General features: G+C 56.3%; 2 protein-coding genes across 3 annotated transcripts; one reads left to right on the top strand and one right to left on the bottom strand.

Annotated features, from left to right (window-relative positions):
- Positions 1–725: 725 nt before the first annotated feature.
- On the top strand, positions 726–1,649 carry PRLH (prolactin releasing hormone). The gene is made up of 2 exons (XM_049616203.1): positions 726–994; positions 1,396–1,649. The coding sequence occupies exons 1-2, from the start codon at positions 895–897 to the stop codon at positions 1,524–1,526; spliced, it is 231 nt and encodes a 76-aa protein (XP_049472160.1). The 5' UTR covers positions 726–894; the 3' UTR covers positions 1,527–1,649.
- Positions 1,650–7,783: 6,134 nt separating this feature from the next.
- On the bottom strand, positions 7,784–24,235 carry RAB17 (RAB17, member RAS oncogene family). Of its 2 annotated transcripts, XM_049614609.1 has the most exons (6): positions 23,495–24,232; positions 16,929–17,088; positions 11,739–11,890; positions 10,537–10,662; positions 8,806–8,899; positions 7,784–8,532 (listed from the first exon to the last, which is right to left on the bottom strand). In XM_049614609.1, the coding sequence occupies exons 2-6, from the start codon at positions 17,083–17,085 to the stop codon at positions 8,420–8,422; spliced, it is 642 nt and encodes a 213-aa protein (XP_049470566.1). In that variant the 5' UTR covers positions 17,086–17,088; positions 23,495–24,232; the 3' UTR covers positions 7,784–8,419. The 2 variants fall into 2 exon arrangements, with proteins under 2 accessions (XP_049470566.1, XP_049470565.1); XM_049614608.1 differs by having other exon boundaries at positions 7,784–8,899; positions 23,495–24,235.
- Positions 24,236–27,765: the final 3,530 nt, after the last annotated feature.

Genomic DNA, 27,765 nt, shown 5'->3' with positions numbered 1-27,765 from the left:
GCACGTGCGGGAGGAGGGCCAGGTCCCCCGACGATGACAGGGTGCCAGAGGACTCTTCCACAGCCCGACCACCAGCTGACCTGTGGGGACACGATGGACTAGGTGCCGGGAAGTCCTGGGCTGAGTGAGGGAAAGCAGCCTGCGCCGGGGAACCCCCGCCCCTGGCCACGTCCCTGGCAGGCAAACCGTCCCCTGCGCCCAGGGCCTCTGCAGCAACCCTGGCGGCCAGTTCCCCACACCCTGCTCGCCTCTGCCCCACCTGCCTGTGTGCACAGGGTGCACACAGCGGTACAGAGAGCTCCAGTCCCTCCGGCTCCCTGACACAGACAGACAGACAGACCAGGGCCGTTCCCAGACAGCCCACTTCTCTACACCCACGGCGTGTACACCTCCCAGGTTCCTTCCGATGACACGAGGGTGGTGCAAACGGGTCTGAGCCCGTCAGAGGCTGACACACGCGTGCTGGCCTCACGTAAGGCTCGCTGCACAGAATGAGGCCCCGGGGAGGGCGACGCGCTTTGCAAAGAGCCCGGTGTGGCCGCCACGTCGGGGCCCGGGCCCGCTCCTGCGCGGCTCAGAGCAGGTCACGGCGGAGGGCGGCTGCGCGCGCACCCCACGCTTCACACGTGCACGGGCCTGTGACCGCACGCGCGCGCTCTCGTGTCCTACACAGGCGCGTGGTCCCACGCATGCGCTCGCGCGCACGTACACTCACATGCGCGTGCACACGCCCTCTCGCTCGCGCACGCCGCGCTCGCGTTCTCTAAGGCTCCCACCTCTGTGCCCGCCCGCCCTGCAGGCTGTGTAACGTAACTTTGCTCCTGCCCTGCGCCCAGGTCGTGCCCTCCCGGGTGGGATCCCGCCTCGAGCCGGCCCTGAGCCAGGAGCCGAGGGATGAAGGCTTTGCAGGCCTGGCTGCTGGGCCTGCTGCTGCTGGGACTGGCCCTGCGGGGGGCTGCGAGCCAAACCCACCCGCACTCCATGGAGATCCGCAGTGAGTGCCCGACCCTGGGCATCAGCCTCCTTCACCCGCCCCCCCCCCCCCCCCAGGGACCGTGGCTCACCACGAGTGCCCCTGCCCTGGGAGGGGTGCGGCCTGTTGCTCGCCAGGCCTTTCTAGGGAGTGGCCCGGTCACCTGCTTCCCAGCGCCCCTGCCGCCGCGCGCAGCACACAGTTGAGGGGCTCATTGGCTTTCCCCGCCCCTGGCACGAGACCCTGGGGGGGGGGGGGGGCGGGGGAGGAAGGGATGGCTGCGTGGCTTGAGTTCCCATTTCCCAAAGCTGCCCACTACCCAGAAGTGACCTGGCCTGCCACCTGCGGGGACAGACGGCACGCACGTGTCAGGGGACGCCCCGCGGACGCCCGCGCACAAGCTCTCGCTCTCTCCTTCCCAGACCCTGACATCGATCCCGCCTGGTACGCGGGCCGCAGGATCAGGCCCGTGGGCCGCTTCGGCCGGAGGACAGCAGCCCCCCCGGGATGTCGTGAACCGGCCAGGCTGCTCCCCCCTGAAAGGAGGCGCTGAGCCCTCTGGGGATGGGGGACAGCCCGGCACAGGAAGACATGATTCCAGAAGCCTCCCCCCGCCCCCCTCCACGGCTCCTTTCCCTTCAATCCTAATAAAAGCAGCTGGCCTTGTTTAGTTGCATCTTTGTGGTGGCAAACTGGAAGCTGTCTTCCCTCGAGGGACAGTAGCCTAGAAGGATGCTCAGAGTCCAGCAGCCCAGAGGCTCCGTGACTCGCCTGAGGGCACCCAGCACTAGGTAGGGGAGCTGGGACCTTCCGGGGTCACCTGCGGCCCATAGCGCCCTCCACCCGAGCGGCTCTGAGTGGCTGTCCAGGCTGCACACTGGGGCGGGCAGCACAGCCCCTCCCCCTGACCCGTCCTCTCTGAGCCCAGTCGCTTTCACCTCCCTCGTTTGCTTGCACTCAGAGGAGAAAGACAAGTGTGAGCTGCTTGTTTCTAACCACCAGCGGGAGACTCGAACCTAAATGAACTGCACCGCGTCCCTTTGCTGCCCGTGCCAAATCGCGCCAAGATGTCCCTACGTCCTGCCTCAGAGGAGCTTGCCTCGGTGCCAGGGCCACACCCCCACGAACTGGGCACCTGAGCCCAGCCCTTAACTCTGAGCCTCAGTGTCCCCATCTGAACACCCCCGGACAGGAACACCCACCTCACTCCACAGCTCAGGCAGTCACAGCACCTGCTTACAGGCCAACACGGTGTGGGTGTTCGGTGTAAACCCCTTCCCCAAGGCCCACCCCACCCCGGCGTGCAGGGAGGAGGGTGGTGGGGACGGGCTTAACGGGCAGCCACTTCCAAACCCAGAGCACGCGGGCCGCTGTCTGCACCCTGCTTTCAGGGTCTCGGGAGCCCACCTTGACTGCCAGACTTCCGTCCGTCCACACCCAGGAGGCCGCAGAGCAGGCCCACAGGCCCCCAGACCCCAGCCGTCCCTGCTCCGGTTCGAGGGAGGCGGGTCCGGGGCTCACCAGACACAGGGAGGAGGCAGGGCCAGGACCGCTCCCCGGGACAGACAGGTGCTGGACCAGGCCTGGGACGGGGCGCAGTCAGGAAAGCAGGTCCCAGCAGATGCTCAGAAACTGACACACGAACAGATGAAGTGCGATCGATCCACACAGCGCGTTAGGACTCAGCCATAAAAAGGACCGGGATTCTACCGATGCCACAGCTCGGGTCCTCGAAAACGAGACGCCAAGTGGAAGGCGCGAAAGTCCACGTAGCGTATGATCAGATTTCTATGAAATGTGCGGAAGGGAGACAGCAGACTGCCGGTTGCCAGGGTAACTGCTTGACAGAGATGAAAACGTCTTGGAGCTGGACCGAGGGCCTGCTTGCAGACCCTGTAAATGTGCTCACGCCGCTAAATTACACCCTTTAAAAAAAAAAAAAGTTCGCACGGAGACACAGCGGTGTGCCGATGGGCTCTGGACTGCGGTGCTCCGGTAGGGCAGCCCCGGGCCACTAACACACCTTCTGTGCCCAGAGGGATGGAGAGGCGGGAGATGATGCTTCCTGCAACTTTTTATGAAAGTTTTTAAACACACAGGAAAGTCCAAAAAGTAATCTAAGGAGCATCCCACACACCCTCTCTTAGAATCAACAATTTTTATTTTATGTATTTGCTTTCTCTTCCCCTCTCTCTCTCTCTCTCTCTCTCTCTCTCCCCGCCCACCATCTGGAAGTAAGTTGTAAACATCGTGACATTTCCCCTGGATATTTCAGCACGTTGCTCCTCAAAATGAGGACAGTATCCTGCATAACCACAAAACGACCGTGCCTAAAACACTTTCTAATAACTCCATAATATCACCTGGTTTTCAGTCCATAGTCAAAAATCCCCAAGTATGGCCAGAAAGTCTTGCTGTCCTTTTGTCTTTCTTTTTGTTGAAAGCAGGCTGCGATCTAAATTCACTGTCATAGTCAGGTATTGCTTGTTAGCCCCTGACCTTCTTATTTTGTCTTGACACGGAGTCTCTCAAGAGCCCCGATGCATCATCCTGTAGAATGATCTGGTTTGTTGAGGTGTGTTCCCTTGTTCTGTCCCTGAATTTCCTGTGGTCTGAGAGGCAGATCGAGCGCCTCAGCTGGATTCAGTCACTTGCTGTGGGCACCGGCACTGTGCCCCTCCTCCTGCTGTGTCCCTCTGTGTGACCCTGGCCTAGAGGCGGGGATCTCCACCGTAAGGGGTCTCCCCCCTGCTCACCGTGTGCCTGACATACCAGCCCTGTGTGCCCAGCACCCCCCTCCAGCCCCCACCAGTGATTTATACACCCACTGAACATCCCTGCTGGGAAGCAAATGACCTCACCGGTGGGTCACACAATGGAGATTCTCCAATTCCTTCCACATTTATTAGCTGGGTTCTTCTAAAGGAGGTCTCTCTCTCTCTCTTTTTGTTCAACACTTTACAAATAATATTAGATGGTTAAATTGTCTCAGTTTGGCCCAGTGGGAACCCCAAGAAAGGAATAATTTTTAAAGAAAGAAGAAGTCCCTGAGTCGACCCCTCTGGGCTGTTAAAAGACAAAATTCAAACATTTAAAGACCTAATTGGCTTTATTAAGCAACCCCTGAATCGGGCAGCATTCAGTCCAGCCAGTAGACATGCTCTGCCCAGGTGCAGAAAAGGAAAGATTTTAAGGACAGAGAGAAGGTTCTTTTTTTTTTTTTTTTAAGGGATTTATTAGCATTGTTTAGGCAAGGTCGCCCTCCTAAGGGGGAAGGGGTCTTGCAGAGGATGGCCTCCAGGAAATTCCAATTTGGCAGGTTAAAGGTTACATTCCAGAGGGAGTGGAAACCGCGGTTGGGTTAAGTATTAACAGGGCCTTCGGTGGTTCCATTATGGCTTTGTGGTTGTCTTGTTAACAGGGCCTGGGAAACTCTTCCAGTGGGGTTGGAGGAGACGCATCCCGAGGAAACAGAAGACAGGGAAAGGGTACCTTCAGGGGCAGGACAGCGGGGCCCCTCCTGGAGGCCACTTACCAACCCTCTGAGTCTCCTGCCTCCATCACCGAAGGCGTGCACACATACGGGCTCCAGAGAGGACCCAGGTCCAAACTCAGGCTAAGTGGGGCGGGAGCAGCTTCCCAGGGTGCAGGCAGGACGGTGGGCTCACAGGCTGGCATCCCTCAGTGATGGGGTTTGAGAGCAGTAGGGGTCCGGAGCTGACGGCCAAGAAAGAATTCTTGAGACATCTTTGGTGCAAAAGGGACAGGACCCGTGGGCAGAAAGAGCTGCCTCGGGGTTGTGGCAGGTCACTGATTATACACCTTCAGCTTGGGAGGGGGTTAGGGACAGCGCAAGTCTCTAAGGTATTTTGGAAGCAAGGTGTCCAGGACCTTGAGGGGCTGGCTGTTGCCAGGGAAACGTCATTTATTGCCGTTGAGTGCAAACTGTCAGGAGACCCTTCAGATGGATATCAAGGGCCAGAAGCTTGGAGGATGATTGCCACATATATCTCGGGAGGTAGACATAAAGGAAGTTTCTAAAGGAATTTTTATATATTAATATAGACTCACGGGATCCTGGGGGCGGGGACGGGGCGGGTAAGGATAACGTTAAGCTAAATGTGCCTTTTGCCCATAGCAAAGTGTCATCGTCCGGGCAAAGCCCCCAGAGGAAGGTCACTACCTGTCTCAAGGACTTGTCAGTGGGCTGTAGGCAGTAAGGAAATTCAACTTGTCATTTGCCTTTGTTCCCACATCGTCAGGACCAGAGGCCATCGCACAAGGGAACTGGTATTCCTGGGACTCCACCGGGAATGCCTGCCGACCCCATGGGTGCATCTCCCTGCGTACATTGCCCCCCACCCCAGTCTCAGGTTCCAGGATGGGGCCGAGATCAGGTGGGCGGAGCACAGATACAGAGCCCTTCCACCCGTCATTGTGGTGGAAGCTGGTTTTGGAAAGCCTGTCTTTCCTTTAGATCTCAGGGGAAAACCCATCTCTATCCTCTTGCCGGGCACACGTTTGTTGAGCGCCTGGAGGGTGTCAGATGTACCAGGCACCGAGCGCCCCATAGGAAAAGGACGGCTAGAACCTCTGCCCTCGGGCGGTTCTCCAGCTTGCCAGAATATTAGGTTCACCTGGGAGGCTCAAATCTCCCGGGAACCAGGGCCCAAGCTGCACCACAGACCGATTTAACCAGAGCCTGCGGGGGGCAAGGGCTGCTGCTTGCAGAGGCTCCCAGGTCATTCCATAGCAGGGTCGAGCCACCCGCCTAGTGGGGCAGAGGAGAGGGAAAGGTGCAGTCACATCCTGGGTGATGGGGAGCTGAGCTCCAGGACCCCAGTGCACCGCATCCAGCCTAGGACACCATGGAAGGATGCCTGGTGGAAAGAAGTCCAAGGATACGTTTTAATAAATTCTAGCACAGTGATACTCACTAGACAAAACAGGAGGGAATAGGTATAGATACATGGGTATCCTACAAATATCTCCTTCATTTTGCCACTTGCCATCGCATCAATCAACTCATGAGAAATGTCTCTGAAAGCCTGGCATTTAGCAGCGAATACCCAGACCCTGTGCCCTCGAGCAGCGGGGTCTGCCTTAAGCGATGCTGGAATGCCATCTAGTGGCCAGGGGTGACCTCGGCCTCCTGCAGCCTCCAAGGGGGATCTGGTCAGGTTGGCACAGGGGTCCCCAGCCCTGCTACAGCAGGGAAGATGGGGGGAGCAGAGGGGGAAGGGGACCCCAGGGACTGGCACCCCAGGGACTCACACTTTATATGTTTCATCTACGCGGGAATAAGCATGAGAAACCGGGCAACTTGACCACAGACACTGTCACGGATGAAATTATTCAAGAAAAAAAAATAACGTGAGTGGAAATCAAGGAAGCAGGCCCTCTCCAAGGCTATTATTTTCTGTATTTGCCTTGTAGCTTTTCTCAAAGATCATGACAAGGGAAGCCTTGTGAAATCTGCTTTAGTCTAGAAAGATCCATGAGAAGCTCTTGGAGAATGTACATCAGGAAGGCCTGAATCCGTGGGACACCTGGGCTGTCCCCACCTCCCCAGAATAGATGCTGGGTCTGCCTGGGCCCAGCTCCTTCCAGTTAGGATCACGAGGTTGGAATGCAGGGGGTCCCAGGCCTGCTGGATGAGGGCGGGACCAGCCGCCAGAACCTAGAAGGGATCCTCGTGGGGAGCCCTGACCCTTGGCAGGATACTGCCAGGCTGAGGCGACCTCATGTGGACGGGTCCCAGCCAGTGCCTGGCTCCATGTCCTGGTCAGTCTGCTGCCGGGGTTCCTCATGCGCTGGGCCCCCACAGAGGTCCGGCCCTGGGGCTGGGAGGACGTCCCCACGCAGGTGGATGAGAGCAATTCCAGAGGAGCCCCTAGAAATGCTGCCACACCCTTTGCAGATGTCACGAATTCAGAGTCAGCGTGACCTTGGTCCTGCTGTTGACCCTCATAGTCGATACAGCAAGGCCACCCTTTCCAGGGGGACAACAGTGTTAAAATTTCAGACTAGCTAATCACAGTCCCAGGGACAAGGATGAAACCAACACCACCCCTCCCCCCCACAGTAAAATAGCCACCTTGACATCAGGGTTGAGCTCCCAGAAGGGCCATCGGGGCCTCCCCCTGAAGGCGGGCAGTAAGGAGGTGAACACGTGATGTGTCACCACCGGAGAGGTGTCCTGGGCCTCCTCCGTCACAGCCTGTGTGTGGGCCCGCCTCCTCATTCACGCACCACCTCCTGTCCACGTGCCATGACAAACCCCACCTTGAAAACTCTCTAACCGCCAGGTTATAGAACGTGGTTCCATGTTTGAAGACATATAAGCTGCAAAACTTACACCACAGGCCAAGAGTCAGGCTCACAGGGCACAAGCATCACCTGGTGAAACTCAGAGCTGGGAGAAGAGAGGGGGAGGGGCCTGGGGCCCCAACCCCACCCTTGGGTTCTGTCCCTCCCTGGGCCACGGCCCTGAGAGGCAGGACGTGGACGCAGCCCCATAGTCCACACCCCATCTCCTCCCAGCACCGCCACCCCTGTCCGGGCCTGCCCCCTCCTCTCACAGCTCCCCAAACCAGGCGGGCCCAGCCCCGGACAGCGCCCCATCCAGCCCAGGGTTTCCAGTCCTCGTCGTCCCCTGGCCTGCTTCACCCTATGCTGGGTAGCGAGGCAGCTGAGGGGACGAGAATTCAGGCAGGGGCGGGTGCACCTGTCCCAGGGAATCTGGAATCACCGTCTGCTGAGGCAGAGCTGACACCCCCCACCCTGTCAACACAGGGCCTAAAATTTTAAAGAGAAAAGAGTTTTATTGGAGCCCGAGTGAGGACATCTGCCCGGGACACACGATCCTCACAAGGAAGAGCAGAGTCGTATACGCCTTTTACATAAAGAATTAGGAGTCATCACGGCAAAGAACATTCCAGAAAGTTACAGATTTTTATCTTATGTTTTTAGTATGTGCGAGGCTGTATGACTTTCATCTTACGGGAACCAGGGAGGTGTTTTTTCTTTTTCTCATCTTTATGTTTGGAAAGCTCCTTGTTGGTTTTTTGTTTTTTTTTTTAACGAAGCGGATGTACAAAGTGTGCTGGGGGCAGAAACGGAGCGACTGCTTTGAAAAGTTTTCGTCCCTTGGTAAATGTTAAAGTCCAGCTTCCCCGTGCCAAGGCCCACAAACCCTAAAAGGGGACAATTTCCCTCATCACGCCTGGGAGCCCGTTGTCACCGGCTCCTCTCCTGAATGATTCCCGCCGGCTTTGAGAAGTGGTAAGTCTCAAGGATGTCAGCTTCCAGAACCTCTAGGACTCGGCAACAAGCCCGCTTCAGGGGGAATCAGAATACGTGGCCGTGGCAGTGGCTCACCCCAAGGGGCAGCCGGAGCCGGGGCCTGGGGGCATCCTCCCCAGGCCCTTCCTGGCGTGGCTGCTGTTAGTGGGCACAGCATCTGGCCTGCCCGGCAGGTGCCCCCTTCAGAGCCAGCCCTGCATCTCCCCTCTGCGGCTGGGCCTTCTTCCTGTCTTCTCTCTGCAGCAGCTCTCGGGCTGTGAAGGACAGAGGAGGGTGGTCTGGGAGCGGAGGCCCCCGGCCTGGCATGCACCCTGTACGCGGGGCAGTCCCAGGACCCCGTCCTCCCTGACGGTTACCCAGAGCCATGAAGCCAAGGCCCCTGGCAATCCTGCTCACCTTCCAGCCCCCGGAGACGTTCTGTCGGGTCCCAGGACGCCAGAAAGGAGACCCAAGAAGCAGAGGCAGTGATGACTCCCCTCCCCCACCATCACCACCACCCCTGCTCTCCTGGGGGCCCCACCACTCACCTATGGTGCTAAAGACCTCAGTCACCTGGTGGTTCAGTTTGGCCGAGGTCTCCATGAACAGCAACTTCTTGCTCTCCGCAAACTCTTTCCCTTCCTGAAGGAAGTGGCCGCAAATTTACAAAAAGACTTTCCCCGGGGCGTCTGGGTGGCTCAGTCCGTGGAGCGCCCAACTCTTGATTTTTTTCTCAAGTCATGATCTCATAGTTCTTGAGATCAAGCCCCACATCAGGCTCCGCGCTGATGGCGTGGAGCCTGCACGGGACTCTCTCTCTCCCTCTCTCTCGACCCCTCCCCTGCTCATGCTCTCCTTTTCAAAATACAGAAATAAACTTAAAAATAATTTTTTTAAGGAAAAAAAAGTCTCTTCCCTAGGAATACTCAATTGCCTTCTAAGACCCAAGACCAGTGACGGTTTCCAATTCTGTGTTTTGGTTCTCTCCTGCAGGGGCCCAGGGCCGGGGAGGCGGGGAGGCGGGGAGGCCCTCGCCTCCCAGCAGAGCCTGAGCCACCAGGGGAAGCTGGCGGCTCCCTGCCTACACGTCTCTCAGCACCTTTGGGCTCTGATGTAGGGCCAAGCAAGTGAGAAGGCAGGAAATGTGGAACCCGAGCCGAGCTGAGTCCTCCTTCTGGGGGTCCCCCCTCACTCTCCACACGGGTGAGTACTGCGGGGAGTGATGCATCAGGGTGTCAGGGAGGCACCGATACAATCTGAACAAGGTGCGGACTTAGTATTGTGTGAATGTCCATTTCCTGGTTTGCTCACTGCTCTGTGTTTTTGCGAGACGTTAGTGTTCGGGAAGGCTGGGCGAAGGGCATACAGGAACTTTTTGTGGTACTTCTGCACCACTTTTTTGTAATCCTGGAATTATTTTAAAATGAAAGCCAGGGGCACCTGGATGGCTCAGTCAGTTGAGCATCTGACTCTCGATTTTGGCTCAGGTCATGATCCCAGGGTTGTGGGATCCATCGAACCCCACTCTCTCTCTCTCTCCCTCTGCCCCTCTCCCCCACTCACAATCTCTCACAATCTCTCTCTCTGTCTCTCTCTCTCTCTCTCTCTCAAATGAAAATTGGGGGCACCTGGGCTGCTCAGTCAGTTAAGTGTTTGACTTGGGCTCAGATCATGATCTTGTGGTTTGTGAGTTCAAGCCCCACATCAGGCTCTCTGCTGTCGGCACAGAGCCCAACGTGGGGCTTGAACCCAGGAATGCTGAGATCATGATCTGAGCCGAAGTCAGACACTTAACTGACTAAGCCTCCCAGGCACCCCAACTATGGCTTTCTTTAGTTTCTAGCCCTTGCTCGGTTCCTAGCAAGGAAATCTGGATTTTTTTCACTTACCCCTTTTGCAATCATTGATTGAACACCCACATAACTCAGCCCGGGATGAAGGGGCAGGAAAGGCCACGGTTCTTCGTGAGCCTGACTAACCCGGCCAGGGTCCTTGGAGGCCGGCCACATGGGTCCCCCCGCCCCCTTCCAGAAGGGCTGGCCTGGGCCTCCCCACATGTGGGGAACAACCATCGCTAGGCCTGACTTTTCCAGGAAAGATCAGAAATCTTTGCCCAAAAGGGACATTCAAGTAGGAAGTATATATGAGTGCCTGTGACGTGCGTGCAGGTGTGGTGTGCACGCGGGTGGGTGGGAGACTGGGTCGCGAGTGGTCGTGTCCACCTTGGGGTCACCCCCTTCTCCCCTCGGGGAGTGACACAACCCAGTCCCAAGCGCTACCTGGAACGTCACCTCCCGCCGCTCGCCGACGTCCGTCTTGTTGCCAACCAGCATCACCACGACCTCCCCCGGGGGCGCCTCCCTCTCGAGGTCCTGCAGCCACTGCTGGGCTTTGCAGAAGGAATCCTAACGAAGAAAAAACATGAACGCCACACAAATCTCACGGGTGCTCTTCATCGGCTCTCCCAGCAAAGACATGTGGGTGTGGCAATGCAGATGTCCACGGCCACGCTGCGAGGAAGCGCCCACCATCCAGTCGGCCAGACGACAGACCCCCCGGAGGGCTGCTCTGTCCCCTGAGGCGGGGCGGCCCGGTCTTCTGGCTTCGGGGCCCAGGTCATACCACAGCTCCTTCCCCTCCCCACAGGGCCCGAGTCTGGAGGCTGCGGGCTGTTCGGGGTCAGGCCTCGGGCCCCTCACTCCTGGGCGCCCTCCGGGACCACTCTGTGCAGGAGAGTTGGGGGCGTGGCTATCATCTGATCCTAACTTCGGGACCCTGGAGACCAGGCCTCGGGGAGGGGGGGGGGCCTGCCCTGGGCCCCACGCTGCCCCTCTCCCCTCCCTGCCGCTGAGCTGCTCAGGTGGGCGGCCTCCTGAGCCCAGCCCAACCTCACCCCACCGTCTCTGGGTCTCTGCTCTCTCACTAAGGACTGTCTTCCCTTCCTGCTCACCTGCCCACCGTACCCTGCCTCACCCCCAACAGGCTAATCCCCACTTTTCCCTCCCTCCCTGCAGGAAGTCTCCCAACCCCAGGCTGAGTCAGGTGCCCCTCCTCTCAGCTCCCTTCCCTCCTCCTGCTCTAAGCACCTGCTCACGTACTTAGTAGCTACCCAGATGACACTGTGGGGGACGTACAGCCAGGGGCCGCGTACTATTTCCGCGACAACACCCGTCACCAATTCGGTGGGCACCCAAGGAACCGTGAGCGGTAGACGGGGGTGCTCCGTGCGGGGTTCTGAGAGGACCACGGAGGGGCACAAACTCAACCACGCAGGAGGAGCAGGGGTTATCAGTGAGGGCTTCCTGGAGGAAGTGACAGACTTTCATTAAGTGTTTTCTACCGGCTGTGGTGGTTTTACCATAAAGCACCAGCGCGGGCCGGTCACAGAAAGCCCTCAGAAGCTAGCGTCCCCGTGCCTGGGAGCCCAAGGAAGCAGGTGCCTCGCAAAGGCGGGTGGGGACGCGCCCGGGGGGAGCCTCACCCTCCTGGTGATGTCGTACACCAAGATGGCCCCACTGGCGCCCCTGAAGTACAAGCGGCAGACGCTGTGGTACTTCTCCTGGCCGGCCGTGTCCCAGATCTCCAGCTTCACAGCCACGGCGCCCGACTCCAGCTCCTTCGTGAAGAACGCGCCTGGAACGGAAGCCCGGGGACAGCTTCGCCCACAGGACGGGGTCTCCCCGCCCCCAGCTCGGGCCGGGCCGTCGTGAGCCCTGGGCCCAGAGAGACAGCTGGCCGAGTCACCATCGGGAAGGCCGAGCGATCCCCTCTCCCGGAAGACGGCGGCTTCCACGTAAGGAAAAGCGTTACAAGTTGCCGTGGACCCTTCGCAGATTCCGCAGAGGCTCCGGGCGGGAAGATGGGCTCTCGGGGCCCAAAGACAAAGTCCTCCGGACAGCGTGACGTGGAAGGACCTCTGGGCCTGGGCCTCCCCACATCTGGGGGCCTCTGACAACCAGGGGTCCAGCACGTCCCAGTGGGCTTCCAGCGATGCGGCTGAGCCCCGGGGACCTCTAGAACCGTCCGCACGCCCGCCCCACCGGCCGCTCAGTGACCAGACCAACCTGGCCGAGAGGTGCTCACGACCACATCAGTCGTCCCCCAAGTCCCTCCTGCCTCCCGCTGACCTTCTGGCCTCGTCGACGCCTCTCCCTGCCGACCTCCCTTCCCTGAGGGCCCCGCTCGGCGTCGTTCCTCTGGCCGCCCGGGTGTCCGCCGAGGTCTTCAGGCAACAATCAGCCTTCAAGGGCTTCTGCTGAGTCCCCCCCTCCTTCCCGAGGACGGGTCTCTAGCAGCCAACCTGTGCTCCTCACACACACACACACACACACACCCCTGATGGCACAGGTGGACTTCTGTGTCCTCACCTGTCGCCCTGGAGCCAGTGAGCCGGGACCTGTATTCATTCCCATCCCTGCTTAATAGTTACATGCAGCGAAGGACCTACCTGCCCCAAACCCTTCATTCTACGCACTGGGAAATCTGCCTCCCGTTTGACTTTTAGCTCTGAGCTTTACTTGCCGAAGCAGTGAGGTTTTAAAATAGTTGTTTGGCGGGGTGGCTCAGTCAGTTAAGCACCCGACTCTTGATCTCAGCTCAGTTCTTGATCTCAGGGCTCGTGGGATCGAGCCCCACATCAGGCTCTGTGCTGACAGCACGGAGCCTGCTTGGGATTCTCCCCCCGCCCCTCACGAAATAAATAAACTTTATAAGTAAGTAAATGAAATTGGTGACACCAAGGTGTTCTGCTGTGTCCTCTCCAGAACTGGAGGGAGGGGCTGGGAGGGGCCGGGGAGGCCGTGTCCAGAGCAGGGAGGAGGCTCTAGGCGGAGCTGCTGGCCTGCCCAGACCCCAGGCCGGGTTTCGGACCCGTTAGGGGATACTGGCAAACACAACCGCGTGTTTGATATTAAAACTGTCACCGCCAGGCCAAGCGCGTCCGTTCCCAGAGCTGCCGTAACAGTTACTGCTAACTGGGTAGCTCAGAACAACAGACGTTCGTTCTTTCCGCCCTGGAGGCCAGAGGTCTAAAATCAAGCTGGCACCGGGGTTGGCCCCTTCTGGAATCTCTGAGAATTGTTTCCTTGCCTCTCTCCCGGCTTCTGGCAGTTGCCGGCACCTGCTGGCATTCCCCAGCTTGGAGACACGTCACCCCATCTCTGCCTGTGTCTCCACAGGGCCCTCCCTCTGTGACTCTGTGCTCGCTCCCTCTCTCCTGTTCTCCCTCTCTCCTGTTCTCCCTCTCTCCTGTTCTCCCTCTCTCCTGTTCTCTCTCTCTCCTGTTCTCATGAGCACATCTGTCGCCGATTCAGGGCCGGCCCCAAATCCAGGATGATCCCATCCCAACATCCTTAACTAATCACAGCTGCAAACACCCTTTTTCCAAACAAGGCCACATTCACAGGCCCTGGGGATCGGGATGTGGATTTATCTTTTGGGGGACAATGCAACCCGCTACGGACCCTGGATAAGGGATGAGTCTGGGCTGAGGTTTTCAGTGCAGCGCGGGTAGAGTTCTCTCACACGAGAACCTAGTTTGGGGTGGCTCCTAACAGAACCCACCAACGGGCGTCCTCTGCCCGCACAGCCTGCATTGCCCTGCGTGTCCCCAAACCAGAAGTCAGATCAACTTCCGAGGTGTTGTGCCTGGATGTTTGTGTCCCCTCCCAAAATTCATAGGTGAAGTCCTAACCCACAAAGAGACGGTATTAGGAGGTAGGGCCTTTGGGAGGTGATCAGGGCTAGAACAGGTCATGAGGGTGGGGCCCCCACGGTAGGATCATGACCTTGTGAGAAGAGATCCAGAAGGCTTGATCTCTCCCTCCTTCCCCCTCCCTCTCTCTCTCTCCCTCCCTCTCTCTCCCTGCTACCTTCCCTCTCTCTCTCCCCCCACCATCCCTCTCTCCCCTTCTCTCCCCTTCCTCCCTCCCTCCCTCTCCCCCCTACCTTCCCTCTCTCTCCTTCTCTCCCTCTCCCTTCCCTCCCTCTTTCCCTCTCCTCTCCCTCCCTCCTATGCAAGCACAAAGAAAGGCTACATGAGCACACAGCAAGATAGCAGCCAGAAGGCAGGTACCCACAAGCCCAGAGAAGAGGCTCCAAAACAGAACCTACCGGCCTACACGCTGACCTCAGACGCCAGCCTCCAGAAGAGTGAGAATAAATCGCTGCGCTGCTGTGTAAGCCACCCCGTGGGTGGTGTTTGTTATGGCAGCCTGAGCAGCTACAGCTCTGGGTGGAACAAAGCTGCAGCCTATTTCCATAGTAGGACGAAGGGCTCCCAGCCCTCACGGGGCTTTTGCCAGGATGGAACGTGATGTAAGCAGACCCCACTGCCAGCTTCCCCGGGGGCCTCTCAGATCTGCCTACTCTTCAGCAGCCCTAGCTCCTTATCTTTTCCTTCTCCACTTTGTGTTTTTTTTTTTTTTTTAAATTTTTATTTGTTTTTGAAGGAGAGAGAGAGAGAGAGCACGAGCGGGGGAGGGGCAGAGAGAGAGGGAGACACAGAATCCAAAATGGGCTCCAGGCTCCAAGCTGTCAGCACAGAGCCCGATGCGGGGCTCGAACTCACAAACCGTGAGATCATGACCTGAGCCGAAGTCGGACGCTAGACCGACTGGGCCCCCCAGGCGCCCCTTCCTTCTCCACTTTGTAAAAGATGGCTCCCCGTTGAGCTTAAATCCATGTGCAACCCCAACCAATTTGCAAGGAGGGTTTCAGTCCAAGTGATGACCAGGCACGAATAACCAGATACTTGCAGAGACCAGAACCTTATCTGCCCCAGAGAGAGACACAAGCTCCCTCCGGGCCCCAGGAATGGAATCCAGAGCAACCTGCCAGTCCTGGGCCCCAGGGACCCCTGGGTTCCAACCAGGAAGAGCCCACATTAATCACTTGTTCAGAAACCCACGGACCGCATTGTCTACATTGTCACAGCTAAAGCCAAAAAGTGATTGAAAAGTAAACTTCCAGAGAATCCAGACCGACTTGGAGATTTTGCCTGAAATGATATTAGCAACAAGGTGGGGGGTGAGGGATCAGGCCAAAACCCAGGGGATTTTCAGTTTCTCGAACACACTGGCACATTTTCACGGGCCTTGGATGGACTGAGCCGGGGGCACCTGCACAGTGACGTATCGTATCGTGGCCCCGTCACGGCACAATCCAGGCCTCCTCCCCCTCCCCCCTCCCCCACCTCCTCCTCCTAGGCTGGTCCCACCGAAGACCTCAACACAGGTGCCCCAGAGCCAAGGACACTTCCGGCCACGCCCCTCGGCCACGCCCCTCGGCCACGCCCCAGCCTCAGCTGCACGCCCTCTGGGGTGGGGGGGGGCTCCCGGAAGCTGGTGCGCTGAACAGCCCCCATCTGCGCGCCCGGCTTGTACGTACGGTATCGCCCCAGATTAAAAAGCGTCTCTACAAACGTTGACATAAGGGACGTGGTTGTGCTCGCTCTCCTTCTAATGTCAACAAACAGCTGACTCACTCCTCTGAGCCTCTTCGTGGCGTTTGCCTTTTCCATAAACATCATCATCGGAGCCCCGGTTGAAGGAGAAATGGATGCCTTCTCGGGGCCACCAGGGTTCAGCAGCGACAGTGGAGAATGCTTGCCGCCTTTCCCTTCCCGGAGAGGCACTGCTACCCGCGGGCGAATACGCCCACAACCACTAGATGTCAGCATTTCTCCAAAAGATGTCACTCCGTGCAGGCTGGGGAAATGGGCCCGAATCCCCGGGCTGCGGCCAGTTGGGACTCCAGGATGAGGGGTCGCTCTGTGGGGACACTGGTGGGGTCTTCGGGAGCTCTCTGTGGTTCAAGCCCCCCAGCCACAGCACTCCCACCTGGAGCCTCCACCTCCCCCACTAAGCTCTCTCCTGAAGTGGGACCCGGGCCTCGCAGGTAGGTGGCTGGGGGTGGCTGGTGTGGCCAGGAGAACCAGGGCTTTTCTGGTCTCCCCTCAGCAGGCTGCCCCCCCTCAGGAGGCTATGCTCACTTGGGATTCCCACTCTGGCTCTGCTTCGGGGACATGAGTCTGTCTGTCCCAGTTACCGCTCTGGCTCCAGAATCCCCTGGTTGGAAGGATGGGGGTCTTGCCCTGAGACAGCTAGAACACCGTCCTGACTCAGGCACCTTTCCGGAGGGCGGTACCCAGAGCCTGTGCCATCCTCTGGGGCCAGGTCACTGCACGCGATTGCCAACAGATCCAGACCTCCTGGGGGGGGCCCAGGGACCCCGGCCCTCCTGGAGTAAAGTATCTTGAAGCCAGCATGCTCGGAAGGCAGCAGCACCCTGGACAAGCCAGCCCCTGGTCCCACCCTGTTTTCTGCAGTGCGGGCGTGGGTGATGACCTTAGTCACAAGATGGTGATCGGTGCCTTTAGACAGCCTTAAGCCCGCCTTGCAGGGAGAGCCCCCCCTCCACCAGGTACAATCCCACTCACCAACCCCTGGGGACCCGAGGCCCTGACCCCAAATCTCCACCCCCTGCAGACTCCTGCTTTACCGCCTTCTGGATTCCACATGTGTCTGACCAGCACAGTCCTCGTCCCCTCCCTGCGGTGCTGGGCACGACCCGGGGCTCTGGGGGGAGTGTGGGAAGTGCCCGCACCCGAGCCATCGGCCCTGGCTTCTCCTCTAGCAGACTAAGGAAGGGCGTGCTGTCCCATGTCACTTACATCCCACGGTGGGCAGGATGCTCTTGAAGTCATTCTTCACGTACCGGAGAGCCAAGCTGGACTTGCCCACAGAGCTACTTCCCAAAAGGACCAGCTTGAACACGCGGGGCTGGCCCGGGGCAGCCCCGGGGCAGGGGACACCTCCCGCCTGCGCCATGCCCTGCAAAGAGACAGCATTTGCAGGAGGTTGAATGAATGAGTCGGAGGCAGCCTGGGTCGATACCCCTGCCCCACTCTGCAACCCCGTCTCCCCACCTGTAGAGTAGGGTGAGCCGTACCCGGGTGACAGGTCTGTTGTGAGGAACTAGTTGGGGGTCGTGTTTGGGAAGGGTACGGGCAGTGCCCAGCAGGACCCATAGTTATCATAGGGGCTAGCTATCATAGGGGCTTACTGTCCTCAATCCATTCTTCTCACTTTAAAAAAAAAAAAACATTACTTAGGGGCGCCCGGGTGGCTCAGTCGGTTAAGCGTCCCACTTCGACTCAGGTCATGATCTCACAGTCCGTCAGTTCGAGCCCCACATGGGGCTCTGCACTGACCGCTCAGAGCCTGGAGCTGCTTCAGATTCTGTGTCTCCCTCTTTCTCTGCCCTTCCCCTGCTCTCGCTCTGTCTCTGTCTCTCTCTCTCTCAAAAATAAATAAACATTAAAAAAAATTTAACAAAAATAATAAATAATTTTTAAAAACCCATTACTTATTCCAAAAAGTATCTGAAACACCCGAGAGGCAACGTACTGTCTCTGTGACTCACGGGTTCAAGTTGGTGTTTCAGAATTATCCACCTAAAGAAAAAGTTGGTGTCTCAAGGACCTTGACGTTTTGGTTCTTCCCACTGTGTCTAAAGCCTCAGCACCCAGAGAGATATGCCGTGGAGGAAAACAGCTCTGTGATCAAAACAAATTTGGGCAAACCGCGCGTATCTTTTCCGTACAGAAAACTTCGGGCACCTGCCACAGTAGAATGGAGACCGTCCTCGAGCACCGTGCTGCATTCGCACACTGAGCTGTGGCCAGTCTTGCTTCACTCACGTCCCCAAACCCCCTCCCGCCAAAGATTGGTTTGAAGCCAATCCCAGACGCCTCGTTGTTTCATCCGCAAATCTCAGTACACGTACGGGGAATCTTTTTCTCTTTGTAATTCATTTGTTCAAGAGATCAAATTGCCCTGCGACTTTCCAGTCTGGGTTTGGCTGTTTGCTTCCGCTGTGGTTACTGAGTGTGTCCTGTGAATGCTGTGTTTCCTAGAGCTGGGTGCTTCCGAACAGAGATCTGATCAGATACAGCAGGCCATCTCTTGGCCAGGATGCTTCGTGCGAGCCTTGCATTTCCTCAGAAGGCCAGTAGTGGCCAAGCGCTGTCACGGTGATGTTAGGGGTCACTGAAGACGTTGCCAGACCCTCTGTTTCACGAGGAGCTACAGACTGGTGGCATTCCAAGGTCACCACTTTGTCTCCGTGTATTATCCGGGGCGCTTCTAGGAAGAATCCTCTTCTAAAAAAAATATCGACTGCCACCCCTGGCGGGCAGTCTTAGGAACATCTCTGCTCCCTCCTTAACATGGTGGGGAGGAGGGAGACCCCCAAGGATTATGGGAAGGGAGGAAGGGAAGGAATTTTGAAGAAGAGGAAAAGCATGTCAAAGTATCAGCACAAACCGGGCTGGGTCTGAAATACTAACGAGGCTGTTCTAAGCAGAAGTGACGGGGGGCGGGGGGCGGTTACGGGTCTGGAGAGAAGGGTTCACTGGTGCTCCTGCCCCTTGGGGACAGGGGACCATGGGAGGCATGTGAAGTGCCATCTTCTACGGGACTCACGAGTTTCTCCATCAAGTATGATGCTTACAGGGTCAACGTAGGACGTTTCAGAGAAGGTTTAGAAAAATAAAGCGTTTCAAGTTTTCCACCCATGGTTTTTGTGTTTTTGTTTTTGTTTTTGTTTTTTTAAGCTCCCCAAGTGATCCCGGTATCTGCCAAGGCTGAGAACCGCTGCTGTGACTTTTATCTTTGTTCTTCGGGGCTGGGGGCAGGGCAGCACACGCAGTAGGTGCCTAACGAACACCCGAGGAATGAGTAGCCGTGTACCATCCAAACACACAGGAAGGGGCAAATGACCCATCGAAGCACCAGTGTTTCGAAATGCCTGCCTCAACTGAGGACAATTTCTTAGGACTTGAGGCAGGACGCGAGCTACTTGGCCGGGAGCAGGCTCTCCGTGGAGAATCAGCCGGGGGTGGGTTCGGGGTACAGTGGCCTGGACGGCAGCCCAGCCCCGCCCACTCCTGCCGCTTCACACCCAGACACACAGCAGCCCCTCGAGGGTCCCGGGAGGGTCCGTCCTCCTCTCCGAGAGCCCTCCACCCATGCAGTTCCTTCCGCAGATTTCTGACCCATCGGTCTAAACTCAATTAGCCTAAGCCCATTAGGTCTAAACCCATTAGTCGAAGACTAAACTCAAAGCCAACGCAAAATAAACGTGAACAAAATAGGAGAGACGCTGAAACGTCAGCCGGGCCCCCCAGGAATAAAATCTGTAGCTTGATTCCAACTCTGCAAGCCACGTGGCAAATCAGAGCCCAGGATTCTGAATGGAATCACCATGAAAGGTCACAAAATGATATTGTCTCAAAGTTCAGATATTTCCGGAGACTGACTATGCATCCACTCTGCTGTCAGATAAACTGGGGGCTTTGCTTCTGGTAAAGCAGCTAGATCCGCTCAGGGCTCGCTGTCCCAGCTGAAGCAGACCTCTGTCCTGCCTCAGCGGCCACCCCTGATCACATCCGGTCCCCACCAACAGCAGGTAAATAAAACAGATAAAAGTCTCTTCCATCACGTGGCCTGCGGTCCCCTGGCCCTTTTCTAGCTTGAATTAATCTCAGTTTGTAACTCTGCCTTAACTCAAAGAATTATTTTTTTAACAACTTCACTCTCTTGCTGGACTAGGACTTCTTTTTTTTTTTAATTCTTTTAAAAAAAATTTTAATGTTTTTATTTATTTTTGAGAGAGAGACAGAGCACAAGCGGGAGAGGGGCAGAAAGAGAGGGAGACACAGAATCCGAAGCAGGCTCCAGGCCCTGAGCTGTCAGCACAGAGCCCGACGCGGGGCTCGAACTCGTGAACTGCGAGATCATGACCTGAGCCGGAGTCAGACACTTAGCCAACTGAGCCACCCAGGTGCCCTACTGGACTGGAACTTCCGAGATGCACTTGATATAATTATTTTATTAATACCTTTTCGCATGAGCCAGGCTGTAACCTCTCATGAGAGCAAGGACTGTGTTCGTTGATCGTATAGTAGGTGCTCAATAAATACCTCATGGACACGCGTAGGAAGGGTTCGGCAAGAAGCCGTATTGGACAGACGCGCTGTTTACACTGCACAGTTTGCTCGGCCGGCCAAACCCCAGGCAGCCTGCCAAGCGGTGACCTGGGGTATCTACAAAAAGGTAGAAAAAGATCCATAAGGGGGGCTCAGCCCCGAGGGGCCAAGAAAAGCTGACCGTTACTTGCTTCACGGTCACCCTGCACAGGTACTCGGGCGAGGCTGTGATAGGAGAAGCAGCCAAGCCTAACGAAGAGGCCAGCTCCACGGAGGGGCAGGGCGGACGTGCCCACACGCCCCTGACTGGCTCAGGCTGCATAGAGCGTCCCACTGAAGCTGAGCCGGAAGCCTTGGGGGGGTCCTGGCATTACCCTCACCTTACAGAGAGGCCCAGCAGCTTTTCTAAGACAGAGACACAGAATTCGAAGCCGGAGCGGGCCGTGTTCACTCTCACCCTGGGTTCCCTGGGCACTGGTGTGGTGTCAGCCACTTGCAGAGGGTGCCAGCACGTGCTTCCCACTTCGAGAACAGTGGTGCAGGGGCGCCTGGGGCAGAGGGGGGGTGGTTCAGTTGGTTAAGCATCCGACTCTTGATTTCGGCTCAGGTCATGATCTCACCGTCTGTGAGTTCGAGCCCCGCACCGGGCTCTGCACTGACAGTGTGGAACTGCTTGGAGCTCTCTCTCTCTCTCCCTCTCGCTCTGCCCCTTCCCCGCTCGCTCCCTCTCTCAAAATAAATAAAATAAACATTAAAAAAAAAAAAAAAAAAAAAAACAGTGGTGCACTGAGCCTGCCCAAGGGAGCCACCAGCCTGGACTCACCGAGGACAGTAGCTGAGGACAGCTCAATAGCAAACCCTCTGAAAAACAGAGCAGGACGGTGGTCACCAAGGGCTGGGGGTGGGCAATGGGAAGATGTCAGTCTAAGGGTATGAACTTCCGGCTACAAGGTTAGCAAGGGCTGGGCATCCGATGTGCGGCACGGAGGTCCTAGCTACTGATACTGTATCGTATACTCGCAAGTCCCCAAGAGGGTAGATCTTCACTGTTCTCAGTGCCAAAAAGAAACAGTAATTGTGAGACAGGACGAGGTGGCAGCTAACACCGTGCTGGGCATCCTGTCGCAATCCATAAATGTATCAAATCAAGGGGGTGCCCGCCTTAAACCCACGGGTGTCAGATGTCAATTACACCCCAACAAAGCTGGGAAAAAGAAACACTTTTAAGGATGCAACTTCCAAGCTTTCTGCATCACCCCCCAGCTAACACCTCGCTTCTAACCGGAAGGACTTAAGGCTCCTGCTTAGAAGCCGGTCTCCCATTGATTTGTACTGGAATTTTGCACGGAGAAAGTTCTAACACACCTACGGCAGCACCTTCTCGAGTATGTAAAGATACCCCTTCAAGTTTGCCTTGCTATTTATGCGCTCAGATTAATAAAGCTCTTAAATCTAGAAAATCTTCAGCCCCAAACATGTCCGCATGAATCAAAACGGGTGGAATATGAATGAATACACCATTACCACGATATCACGTTCCAGCATCTTGCTCCTTTGGTGGTGATACATCGCTTTGTTTAAAAATAGTATTTCACGGGGCGCCTGGGTGGCTCAGTTGGTTAAGCGTCTGACTCTTGGTTTCGGCTCAGATCATGATCTCGTGGTTCATGAGTTGGAGCCCCCCATTGGGTAGTGCTTGGGATTCTCTCTCTCTCTTTCTCTCTCTCTCTCTCTCTCTCTCTCTCTGTCTGTCTCTGCCCCTCCCCTGCTCACTCTCTCTATCAAAATAAATAAATAAAAACTTAAGAAAATAAAAAATAAATAAAAATAGTATTTCACCATCAATATAAGCACATCGTTGTCAATAGGAAAAAAAATAAATCCCCCATAATCCTACATCCTTAATATAACCAGGAGTGCCATTTGCCTATTGTCTTCTTGTTTTTCTTTTCTACAAATCTTAAAAACAAGCCAACCAAAACCCATAGTTTTAACGTGAAATCATGTATCCTCCCCTTAAACAAAGCAATATGTATTAAAAGAAGCTTTTCACATTGCTGTATATGTTCTATATGCATTCAGCATACAGACATTTAATGACCCACAGAACACTCTCACAGCTTTTCCACTTGGCTGAACCGTTTCCCAACTGCTAGATCTTTTCTTGGGCAGAAGTGTTTTCTCTGTAACGAATAAGGCTGCAGAAAGCACTTTCGTGTGTACGTTTCTGTGTGATTATACGTTGTAAGTTTCCAATAGTCATAGACTGGAGCCCTCTGTTCAGAGAGAAAATTAAAACTATGACTTCTGACCCAGCCTTTAGAATTTAATCAAGATGGGGTGATTTGAAGTCCTCCTAAACACAAAGATGTTCTCAGGAATGAAATATTCATGATTAGGGTGAAGAGACACTCTCTACGCTTGTCTCCTTTCCACAAAAGGGAAAAAGAAAGGGTTGCAAACCCAAGCTAGTCCTTTTTCGGGGTGGGAGAGGGCATTTGGGGGAAGGGTCTGATTTGCTGAGTCTGTCGTGCAGGACGTCACCCGTGTGTCATCCCTGCCCCAGAGTGTAAAAAACACAGGGATTTCGTGCTGGATATGCCGACGCCAGTCTGTGCTAACTGGGCACCTAGGTCATCTTAAATGGGTCCCTTCAAGGGCTCCTCTCCCCCGCCAGCAGTCTCCAGTGAACACCTGTCTAGGGTTTTCCCAAAGAGCCACTATTTAATTTTTTTAATTTTTATTTATTTTTGAGAGACAGAGTGAGAGCAGCGGAGAAGAAGAGAGAGAGGGAGACACAGAATGCGAAGCAGGCTCCAGGCTCCGAGCTGTCGGCACAGAGCCGGACGCGGGGCTCGAACTCAAAAACTGTGAGATCGTGGCTTGAGCCAGAGTCAGACGCTCAACCAACTGAGCCATCCAGGCGCCCCTCAAAGGGCCCCTATTTAGACAGGAGGCCCCTTCTGGGAGCCTGGCCTCGCCGGCCACGGGGATCCAAACACCTCTGGTCGTCAGAAGAACAAACTCCTCACCTGGCACTTTGCCCTTTGGATACGTGCCCGAGGACAAAGTCACAGACACACTCACACACGTGCATACGTGTGCACACACAAACACACACCGAAATACACAGACACACAGACACTCACAGACACACAGACACTCACACACAGACACAAGCATCGCACACGCACGCACACACACACTCATACTCTACAAAGCACACAGAAGTTAAAACAATGACTCACGTGTGTCCCAGGCCTGGTCACCCCCAGGAAGCCTGACGGCTTGTCATCAGTGTCCCCGCAGGGCCTCTGCCTGCGTCCCCTCTCTCAGTCCTGTGGCCTGGGGAAAGTTTTGCTTCCCTCACCAGGCGGCTGGGACGGTGGGAGGTGGGAGGGCCAGGAGGGGTGGAGGTCCTGCTCCAACAGAAAACAGGTCAGAACAGCAGCCCGGGCCCAGCCCCACCCCGCCTCCAGCTCCAAAGTCAACCTTCCTCCTCCCTTCCGGGAGGATCCCAGGGCAAAGTCCACCAGGGTCCGTGTCACCTGGGATGGGGGCAGGGCGGGCCACATATAAAGCCTCTGCAGGTGTGAGCTGTCATTCAACGCAGGGGAGCTGGGGGAAGCTCTAGGCTTTGTTCTCTGTCCCTCCTTTCAGTGCTGAGGATCCCCTGGTCCTTCCTGGGGGCTGCAGGTTCTCTGTTGCTCTCAAAACTTCAAGCTCAGGGAATAAAGGGTTGTATTTTGGTCCAATGAACTTATTCCTGCCACAGACAGCTGGAAGCCAGCTCTTGTGGGGCCCTGCCCCCGAACCAGAGGCAAGCCAGGGGGGGCTGGTCCTGGGGTCGGACAACCAGATCCTGGTGCTACGGGTGGGGGTAGGGGGCGGTGAGGGGCTGTGTTTCTCTAACGCCCCCTCCCAGCCTTGTCACCCTTCAGCCTGACTGCTCCTCCCAGAGGACGAGAAGACCCGGCCACGGGAGGGACGGATGGAAGGGGGCTCCCATCCCATTTAGCTGCCAGGAGACATTCCCCACGCCCCGTGGGGTGCTGGGATCTTGTGTTGGAGGGGGTTCGTCTATGCCAGGCTCCTGCTGTCAGGCCCTCACACCGCCCCTTCAGGACCAGCTTCTTTCTGGTGTGCCCACACCGCCCCTGGGGCAGGGGATCCTTCCTTCACACAATCGTTTCCTTGGGGATGTGGCCACCTCCCTGGATCCCACCAACAAGTGTGGCTGGGCCCTGCCACTTTGGAGACCCAGGAGCTCTCCCTGCCTGTGAATGGCACCTTCACGCCCCCACACGCACCCCTGCAGACCAGTAACCAAAGGTCCGGGGGAGGATGTGCTGTTCCGCCTATATAACCATACGGGGAGGGTCCGGTTTTGAAACTGATGACGATGCTTTTCTTCTCTTTTTTAACAGGGATGGGCTTGTCCCCATTTACGGTGAAGTATCCACCTTCCTGCAGGTGGGGGGAAGGGGGCACAAAATGAGAGAGCGTTGTAAATCCCAGTTTTACGGCAGGAATGCAGAGACAAGGTCGTTGATCACCAGCATCCTACCTCCAAAAAGGGAGTTTTGTCTGACTTAGATTTCAAAGAGGTCTGACAATAGATTTCAAAGCCAGGCCCTCACCACAGGAGAGATTTTTGGAATCCGTTCAGCCCCCATGTGACTATCCAGCTGCCCGGAGATTCTATTACTGAGGGCCCCAAGGGGCAGCCTCAGGGCCCGTGTCTTCTTCATCCCAGGCTCTGTGACAGACGGCCACCAGCATGTTTATCACATCTCGGTTTCCGAGGGTCCGGGGTGTGCACACAGCCGGCTGGGTCCTCTGCTGAGGGTCTCCCAGGCTGCAGTCACAGTGTCGGCTCAGCCACAGGCTTTCTGGAGCCGGAGGTCCTTTCCGAGCCAGTTGTGGGCAGAACTCAGCTCCTTGCTGTTGCGGGACTGAGGTCCCGTGTTCCTGCTGGCGGTCAGCCAGGACCCGTCTCAGCCCTTATGGTCCACCTGCTGGCCCTTGTCATGTGGCCCCCTCCCACAGGGGTCACACATGCCAGCTTGCTTTTGCCAGGGCAGCAGGAGAGTCTCTCTGACTTCCAGACCCTCTTTTAAAGGGTTCGCCTGATTAGGTGAGGCCCACCAGGCACACCTTCCTTTTCATTAACGCAAAGTCAACTGATAAGGGACCTTAATTACATCTGCAAAAAACCCTTCGTCTTTGCCATGTAACATCACCTAACTCAGGAGGGACATCCATCCTATCGACAGCCCTGGGCATCCTCAGGGGGAAGGGATTATACGGGGTGTGGACACCACAGGCCGATAGTCCAGAATCCTGCCTACCCCAGTGCCTGAGCTAAGGCCCACACAGGGGGGCACACCTTGCCCAGCTGACCCAGAGTAAATCTACCCATTAGCGCACTGCTGGTGGACCGTGGGAAATCAGGCAAAAACGGCAAAGTCATTCACTTCTGTGACACCGTTAATATCATCTTGATGGAGCTGTATAACTTGTGAGCTCTCTCTCTTGGCATTTTATCAACTTTCCTGCACGCGCATCAGCAGAGGGAATCTTTGCTACGCCGCGGAATCGGGCCGTACATACGTACAAGCATCCACATTCGCAGGCGTATACAGTAAAACCTTGGTTTACAAGCATAATTCGTTCCAGAAACACACTTGTCATCCAAAGCGAATTTCAAGAACCATTGGCTCAGGAGTGATCATGTGACGTTCGGCATCACGTACTGCTCGAATCCCAAGACCACTCGTTTATCAAGTTAAAATTTATTAGAAACGTTTGCCCGTCCTGCGGAAGTCTTACAGAACAAGTAATTTGCAATCCAAGGTCTTACTGTGTTCCCCTTTGGAAAGAAATACAAAATCATAGAATGTGGAAGCCGGAAGGGCCCCTGGGGATTATCTGGTCTGAGCCCCCAGCTAGTGTCTGAAGACCGTCTGTAACACCCCCGCCAACCGATTCTTCAGACTCTGCTCTGTCATCTGCAGTGACCGGGGATTTTCTGCTTCCCGAGGCAGCCCCTGCATGTGGTTCTTTCGCACCCAAACCAGCCTTCTGTAACGTCCCACCAGTGTGCCTTCCTGGGGTCACATGGCGAACGCCTGACCCACCACCACAGAAACATCTCTGGGATTTTGGGAGCAGTTATCAGGGCTCGTCACAGACACTGCCAATGACCTGCCCAGCACCCCCCACCCTGCCCCCAATCCTTGTGTAGAGGCCACCGGTGTGGCCCAGACTGTTACCGCATCTTTCCAGGAGACGCACCCAGTGACCCCGCTGTGGGGGTTTGTGGGGAAGAGGTGCGTCCCCTTCCTTCTTGGGCTTCCTGTAGTTAAGGATCAGACCCAGTGTGCTAGATGGCTGAGGTACGGGTCTTCCAGAATGTTCTTATCTCCTAAGTCCTCTGAGATAAGCAGAAACGGCCATCTGCCTTGCCTCCAAACCTTCACCCTTGCTTATCTCAATGGAAAATTCCGGCAGGGATTTCTGAACACCGAGTGAAATTCCTCAGCTCAGCAATCAGTTCGGTGCTTGGCTCACTTCCAGGCTGGGCCGAGCAGAGCGGAGCAAAGAAGCAAAGTCCGGCCCGAGGCACCCAGGACCCCACAGGCCGGGACAGGGGCCTGCCCGGTGAGAGGCGGCCTCCCCAGGTTCGGACAAGGTGCTAACAGAGCAGTGGGTGTGAGCAGAAGAGGCAGGCTCCCCCGGCCAGACGGAAGGGGAGGGTCAAGATGGACCCTTCAGGGAGGTAACACCGGACCCACCGAGGAGGGACCAGAAACTCGCCCAACGGCAAGAAGACGAAGGGCCTTCTGACGGGGAGCAGTTGGGTAGCGACGGATGCCGTCCCCCTCCCTAGTCCGTGACCCCTCCCCTCATTCTGCTGCTCTCCACTGGCTAAACGCTCCCAGGGCCTTTAGCACTGCTGTTCCCTCTACCTGGAAATTTCTCCTCCCAGACGGACGCACTTCAGGCCATGTTCGCTTCCGTTGTAACAAATGACCATAAACTGGGTGGCTCAAAACAACACAGACTTAACTCTTTTATAGTTCTGGAGCTTAGAAGTCGAAATTAAGGAGTTCACAGAGCTGTTTCCTCCCAGAGCCTCTGAGGGAGGATCTGTCCCCGGCCTTTCTCCTGACTTGCGGTGGCTGCTGGCAGCCCTCGGGGTCCCCTGGCTGCATCAGGCCCGTCCCTGCCTCGTCCTCACAAGGCCTCCTCTGTGGGCCTCCTTTTCTCACGAAGACACTGGCCTTGGATTTAGGACCCACCGCTTCATCCAGGATGACCTCATCTCCAGATCCCTAACTCAATGACATCTGCAAAAAGTCTTTTGCCAAATAGTGTCACAGTCACGTGTACCATAGGTTAAGACGTGGGCACATCTTTCAGGGGACCACACGATTCAGCCCACAACAGGGCCTGCTCTCATAGCCCCCTCCCCACAACTCTTCCTCTGACCGACCTACCCAAGCACTCCCTGCCC

This window comes from Panthera uncia (assembly GCF_023721935.1).
Source record: "Panthera uncia isolate 11264 chromosome C1 unlocalized genomic scaffold, Puncia_PCG_1.0 HiC_scaffold_3, whole genome shotgun sequence".
NCBI lineage: Eukaryota > Metazoa > Chordata > Mammalia > Carnivora > Felidae > Panthera > Panthera uncia.
Note: the sequence above shows the minus strand (reverse complement) of the source record. Positions and strands in the feature narration are given on the sequence as shown.

Coding starts and splice junctions, on each gene's coding strand:
- PRLH (XM_049616203.1), top strand. CDS start 895: ATGAAGGCTTTGCAGGCCTGGCTGCTGGGCCTGCTGCTGCTGGGACTG. Junction 995..1,395: donor GCACTCCATGGAGATCCGCA/GTGAGTGCCCGA, acceptor TCTCCTTCCCAG/ACCCTGACATCGATCCCGCC.
- RAB17 (XM_049614608.1), bottom strand. CDS start 17,085: ATGGCGCAGGCGGGAGGTGTCCCCTGCCCCGGGGCTGCCCCGGGCCAG. Junction 11,891..16,928: donor CATCCTGCCCACCGTGGGAT/GTAAGTGACATG, acceptor CTTCCGTTCCAG/GCGCGTTCTTCACGAAGGAG. Junction 8,900..10,536: donor GGCGGGAGGTGACGTTCCAG/GTAGCGCTTGGG, acceptor CACTTCCTTCAG/GAAGGGAAAGAGTTTGCGGA.